At 32.3% G+C, this 6898-nt stretch overlaps 1 protein-coding gene across 6 annotated transcripts; it reads right to left on the reverse strand.

Annotated features, from left to right (window-relative positions):
* Positions 1-1905: 1905 nt before the first annotated feature.
* Positions 1906-5092, reverse strand: LOC145032184 (protein IQ-DOMAIN 30-like). 6 transcript variants are annotated; one of them, XM_078980903.1, is made up of 9 exons: positions 4981-5092; positions 4856-4904; positions 4377-4509; positions 4168-4277; positions 3825-4094; positions 3532-3723; positions 3373-3447; positions 2286-3258; positions 1906-2208 (listed from the first exon to the last, which is right to left on the reverse strand). In XM_078980903.1, exons 4-9 carry the CDS (start codon positions 4240-4242, stop codon positions 2177-2179), a joined length of 1617 nt encoding a protein of 538 aa, XP_078837029.1. In that variant the 5' UTR covers positions 4243-4277; positions 4377-4509; positions 4856-4904; positions 4981-5092; the 3' UTR covers positions 1906-2176. The 6 variants fall into 6 exon arrangements, with proteins under 6 accessions (XP_078837029.1, XP_078837028.1, XP_078837030.1 ...); XM_078980902.1 differs by lacking the exon at positions 4377-4509; XM_078980904.1 differs by lacking the exon at positions 4377-4509 and having other exon boundaries at positions 4168-4310.
* Between the last annotated feature and the right edge of the window lie 1806 nt (positions 5093-6898).

Genomic DNA, 6898 nt, shown 5'->3' on the forward strand with positions numbered 1-6898 from the left:
GTTTGTTGGTGGTGTTGTTATGGTCTTAAGCTTTACGTGACAAAGTAACAATAAACCAAAGGAAAAGACATCCGGAGCTTACTTCACTTTGTCAATGTATTTATCACTCATGAAAATAAACACAAAATGGAATAATAGGAATCAAAATTATTAGAAAGGGATTTTGGGAAAACGATGTTTCTATTAATTGGTGAGAAAGTTTAAGCACACAAACTACATACATAATTAGAAGCTAAAACATAATGCGTTTTCAAGCCTTGATCAAAGACATCAATTTTAATCATATAATTGGTAAGCATCTGATTTCTATAAATAATTACCCATCGCTTGATGGTCCAATTAAAGATCTTTCAAGATAAATTAAGCTTTATTTTTTGCAATCCAAACACTAAAAAACTAATAAGCATCTCAAACACCCCTAACCGACATTAAAAATTCAAATATATAAAGTATATATTGACAAAACAATTAACATGATTAAACCAGAAGACTATGACTCATAAGATCCAAAGTCTACGGTTTTCATGTTAAACAAATCGACTTATAGTCTCAAACAAGCTTCCCATGAATGGTATGACAAGTTTCATATGGTTATCACCTCGTATCATTTTGAGGTAAATGTTGTTGATGATTGTGTATATCATAAGTTAAGTGGGAGTACATATGTTTTTTTGGTGTATTATGTCATTCGTGAGTAACAATATAGGCTAATTGTACTGAACCAGTTAGTTTATTAAAAAGAATATTGAAAAGAAAGATCTTGGGGACACCTCATTTTGTATTAGGAATAAAGATAATAAGATGATGCTCTTAAGTTATCTTTTAACGGTTACAAAAGCTACGTCGTTAAAGATATGAGTAGATATAACATGAAAGATAGTAGATGAGAAGGTAGACAATCGCTAAAGGAGACATATTCAATCTAAAACAATTCCCCACATGGATCTTTAAAAAATTAGATATAAAAGATCTCACACGCTTCAATAATAGGGAGTTATATATATATATATATATATATATATATATATATATATATATATATATATATATATATATATATATATATATATATATATATATATATATATATATACACACACACACGCGCGTCTATTATCCCGAAATTGCAATTATATATGTATGCAAATTGCACCACTAGAAAGCAGCAAATAAGATATTTTGAATGTCCTTGGTATCTCTGAATCAAGCTTTCTTGGATACCAAGACAAAAGACACTCCACGTCATACATGTTGGTTAGAGAAGCTATATCATGGAAGTATGATAAACACTTATAACTTCTTCAAACATGGTAGTTGAGTTCATAGCTTGTTTTGAGGTATCAAATTATGATATATGGTTGTGAAAGTTAGTCTCTATGTTATGAGTAGTAGATGGCATTGACAAGTCATTGAAGATTTCGCATGGAGATTTCTTATCAATGATAAGTTTCTAGTTTTTAACAAGATAGTTCAAGATGGAAAATTTTCTATGGAATATATGGGTACCGATAAATGCTAGCATACTCATTAATTAAAGGCTTAACGCATAAGTGTTTCATGAGCATTATTATAGATAATACGTACATTGGTTTAATCGGACTACCTATGCACTACGTATTCTATAGCCATTCGTTTTGTTGTGACATCATGCACAATGATTGTTGAAAAAAAATTGCAAGAACTTTGCTAAAAGCCACAACACCACATGGTTCTTTATGATAATCAAGATGTGATTCATCTTGCTAAGGATTGTGCATTTCATAGAAGAACAAATCATATCTATATGTATCACTAGACTAGAAATTAGAAATGCTCTTGAAGATAATTGTCTGTGTTGCTGATAATGGTTCTGATATGTTGACAAAGGCGTTAGCAAGGGAAAAGCCAAAGATATGTTCTGAAATGTGAAAGGAAGTTATATATATATATATATATTCTCAAACAATCCCAGACAGGAAAACACACCTCCAAATTATCTTTTAGTTCTCATAACTATACATTCAAACATCAACTATAACAATAACAATAACATTAACACCCCCAAAAACAAAATGATAAAACAAACATCAGTTATTCTTTTAATGCCCTCCTAATATAACAATTTAGCACAACACAAAAGTTCGCACAATAAGAACCAACCAACCAAACCCTGCATATCATCATCCATCACATTGTCTCATCTCTTCCACCCCGCCTGCATCACTTTCTCTAAAAAAACAAATACCACAAACGAATTAAATCACCAAAACAAATACTCAAATATAATAAATAAAAACTATTCTCACCATCTCTAGGTGATATCTGTGATTTGTTAGGTTTACTCCCTCCCTTCCCATTGACTACAGGCTTCTGAATACGCGGTGAAGGCAGACTCGGTTTCCCACCGGAGGAGGGTAAAGACTGCCGCCTACCGCCATTCTCAGCCGCCTCTGCCGCCGCTTGTGCTCTAAGCTTGGCCTTTGCTGACTCAGTAGCCGCCATGTAACTCGGTAAGGTAGGTGTGGTCTGTGATACACTCTCATGATTATATTCTTGTTTTGCAGGTAAAGATTTTCTCCTCCTTGTTTTCTGACTTTCCTTCCCATTCCCATTCACATTCACACCATTATTATCTTCTTTCCCATTCACCTCCACATTTGCAGGTTCTTCATTATTAGCTTCCATGGATAACAATGGCTCCACGGGAATGGGAGGAGGTGGCTGTTCAATTTGTATCACTTCCACATCATCAACTGATTTATTTTCTATAACCAAAACCGGTTCAGGATCTTTAACAACACTTTCCACATATGAACCATTTGTTTTTGTTTCATGAATTGGGGATTGTAGGGGTATTTCCGTCTTTTCAATCTTTTCAGTCTCGGTTTCTGATTTTTCGGAAGTGGATAAGGATATTTTTCTTAAATTGCGTTTGACTTTTTCAAGTTCATTTATAGATTGTTCTTGAACTGGTTCTGATTGGTGGTTTGAGAATTTTCTCACTGTTCTTCTGGATTTTTCATTTTCAGATGAATTTGATAAATTGTTATCAGGAATTTTCCGGACACTTCTTTTGGGCTTCCCTGTTTCCGTTTCTTCACTTTGCAATTTAGTCTGCTGCTTTCTTTTAGGTTTTGATTCGGTTGACTTTTTCGGTTGTGGTAGTGGGTCCCAGAAGTGGGATTTTGACCATCTTTCAAGCCAGTTTTTGACTGAATTTGGTTCACTTGGTTCATACTGGAAGCTTAATGGCATTGTAGTGTTCGATGAAGCAACAAGCTAAGAAAATTAAAAGTTAAAAGTTAAAAGTTAAAACAAAAACAATTATTTGAAAAAAAGTTGTTTTACTCATGGATTATAAGATAATATATATATATATATATTTGAGGATACCTTAGTGGCAAACACATTTGTTGACAGTTTTTCTTGTTTGATGGATGTTTGAAGCAACTCGGATGGTTTCTTATTCTGAGGAAAGAAAAATGAGAAAAGAAATTATGAATATGAAGACAAATTGTAGATAAAAAATAATAAGGATAAAGATAATTTTACCAGAAATTCTCTTGAAGGGTGTTTTTGAAGGGGTTGACCAAGTCTGACTTTTCGGCCACGAGCCAATGCTTGGAACTCAACAATTGCACGCATACATTTCAAAGTAGCAACAGCTTGTCTTCTAACTAAATGACCACGAACTAGAGCTTGAAGCCTTATGATACCCTTGAGTGCCCAAAATGCCCTTCGAGCCTTCACATATTGTTAATTCATATCTCAATGTAGGTATGGATGTATGAATGTATGATAGTAACGAGACAAGATATGTAACAGAAATATCTCAAGAATATTACCAAATAGCCCCTGAAAGCAGCTTGTGCCTTTGTGGCAGCTTGTTCTAATTTGATTAACTCTTCACCAGTTATAGCAGTTAAGTCCATGGGGCTTGTTAGATTTTCAGGTGTATCGGTTATTAAGTTAGCACTTGAGCTCTTTTCAAGTTCTGTATGATCACTTGAATCAATAACAGGGCGCACTGGACTTGAGATGATCATTGAATCAGCACCAAAATTGTTTGATGGTGTTTTACCAGTGATGGATACTTTTATTTCTGAAGTAGCATCCTGCAAGAATTAGATGACATCAGGATCACATAATAAGAGACAAGTGATGTATAAAAAATAACATTTTTCTTACTTTTGAGAGATTAGATTTAGACGACTTCTTCCCAAAAAACACAGTCTTGATCCACTTTCCAGGAGACTTCCCCATTGTTGACTAATGGAAATGTTACAGCTCTAAATTCTCTGCAGTATCCCGAAAACAAATTCTCAATGAAGCTACAGGAAATGAAACATAAAACACAACCAAAACTGTGAACTGTGAATAACATCATTCCTACATACATTGACTTGAAATTTGAATTTAATCATCCCAAAGGGCCACTGTTTGAATCCAATTTCATTAGTGTTTGAAATAACACAATATCGTCACGTCAACAAGATGAAATTTAACTAGTTGCTTCTCCTATACATATCACTGCCGGAAAAGAAAAAAAGAAAAAAAGAATCTAAGCATTTCCAGTCAATTAGATCTAGCAAAAAGAGCAACTAAACAAGTCCGAGCTATGAAAAAGAAAACAAGCTTAAAAGGTTACTCAATTTTCATTCAATGGTAGGTAACATGCAGAACAATTTACCAATTTAGACACAGACGGTTAAAAACCAATCGAGAAGAACATAAACGACATAACCATCAATCAACTACAAATTCAAGAAATGTCAACCAATTCCGAGATCTGAATCAAAACCATAAGTCAATCAGCAAAAGAAGTACAGTACGAGCTAGGGTTTGAAAAGAAGGTTGTTCAGATCTGGAAATGCACCTGAAAAGCAATCGAGTTGGAACCCTATGTTGCCACTCCTGCAAAGCAACTGAAACCGAAGGAGAGAAAGAGATCGAGTAATCAGAATTGAATAACTTTGAAGGAGATTGAAATGGAGAGGGTACCTTCAATTGGATGTCATGCGGTTGAGGAACATGGACCCATCTGCTTTTTCCATCACTTTCTCTCACTATAGAGTAGTGGGTATAATGTAGTATTTGTATATCTCTAGTCTTTATTCAGCTTCACTCTCACATAGTCACAGTCTTTTTTTACTAAAGGTGACACGAATAAACCGGACCGGGTTTATTTTAATACTACCTTATCCTTTTTTTTACTACTTCTATTTTAGGGTTGGATGTGGTTAAAACAAATGTGACCTTTTATTACATTTTTAATTGATTTGCATGTCAATGTGTCAACTTTTATATTAAACTTAAAACAAACGGTTTCATAATTGGGGATAAGGATGTTAATTATGGGTTTATTTGGGCTTATGTGTAGTTATATGATGGCAGAAAAAGTTAGAAAGATTATGACATATTATTTTATATAATATTGATAATCATCGAAATTATGAGTTCCTTTAGGTGTTATAGAAAAACTATAATAGTTTATCATATTTTTTGAGTTTGATTACTAATTAACTATTCCTATAATTTGTGACATTACACAATATAGTTGGTAGGATTGGAATTGCTTAGTAAAGAATTTGGGTCCATAGAATCAAAATATAATACATTAATTGGACAAAAATCATGAAATCATGTGTATTGAGCGTTACATGACCGTGTAATGGAGCATGGGTTAATTACATTGCCAATGTAATCCCTTCCAACAACCAAAAAATGTAACTTTTTTCGGTATTGATCTTTTTTTTTCAAACCATAGAGGTGTGGAGGGGATAAAGTGGATAACTGTATAGGATCTATTTTTTTTTATTATGTTATATATGTATATAAATTTATTTAAAAATAAAAACTTATAATAGCAATAAAAACCCTTTTTGCTGGTTCATCCAGAGCATTTGAGAATATTTAAATTTTCAGAACCGACCATGTCTCAAACTATTTCCATTATCCTTCGAATGACTTAAGAAGCTTATCTATTGTATAAAATGAGGTTGATATCATTAAGAGTGTGTTGGGGATTTCATTTTCAACCTCAAAAGAACTTTCGGCGAAAAAAAAAACGTATCGACTTATGGTGATGACAAAATGAGTTTTTTTTTTATATGTTCGAATTAGCTTTTGTAGTAGAAAAAATCAATAAATTGTTTTTATAAGTGGTTGTCATAGTTTATACATATTTTAAGAGATATTAGTCTCTTACAATCCAAAAAGTTATAAGAAGTTTTGAAAAATTAGAAATTCAAACTTTTTGAAATCTTGTTTTTGAAGGTTAATAAGAAGTTACTTTAAAAATCATGTTCATATTACTGAACATTTTTTAACTTATTGATTTTTCAAAAAGTCAATAAACCAATAAATTATTTTTAAATGAAATATCAAACACCTTCTAAAAGCATAATTAATGATTAAGTACTTAGTTAAACTTTGATGTATATGTGACCACAAGTCACCAAAAACTACTAGAAATGAAGCCATGCCTCTAGCATGAGTTGAGGTGAGTTCCTTACCTTCTGGACACTTGTCCCCACTATAATGATATTTTTTCCTTCTTCCATGCAATAATATATATATATATATATATATATATATATATATATATATATATATATATATCTTAGATACTATAAGTACAATGTGCACTCATCTTTTAGATGATTATAGCTTCTAAAATATGGAAGTCCTTTAAATTGGTTTAAGTATATTTTTAGAATGAGTTTTCAATTTAGGTTTCTTTTAGATAAATTGAGATGTTTTAAGATGTTTTTGGATTTTAAATCATTTTTAGTGAATTCATTACTTTGAATGAGTTTTGAAAGATAATGTGATTCGGGCACCTTTGACTTATGTTGTGTACCCTTTACTTACATTGTGTGCATATTACATGGGTTCAATACTAAAGTATGTCAAGGTT

Source organism: Lactuca saligna, chromosome 2 (genome assembly GCF_052625555.1).
Source record: "Lactuca saligna cultivar CGN05327 chromosome 2, ASM5262555v1, whole genome shotgun sequence".
In the NCBI taxonomy this organism is placed as follows: Eukaryota; Viridiplantae; Streptophyta; class Magnoliopsida; order Asterales; family Asteraceae; genus Lactuca; species Lactuca saligna.

Bases quoted from the DNA above. Each gene is read 5' to 3' on its own strand.
- LOC145032184 (XM_078980902.1), bottom strand. From the start codon at position 4,242: ATGGGGAAGTCTCCTGGAAAGTGGATCAAGACTGTGTTTTTTGGGAAG. The intron at 4,095-4,167 runs GTAAGAAAAATG...TAATTCTTGCAG, and splicing joins CTAAATCTAATCTCTCAAAA to GATGCTACTTCAGAAATAAA. The intron at 3,724-3,824 runs GTAATATTCTTG...CAATATGTGAAG, and splicing joins CTGCTTTCAGGGGCTATTTG to GCTCGAAGGGCATTTTGGGC.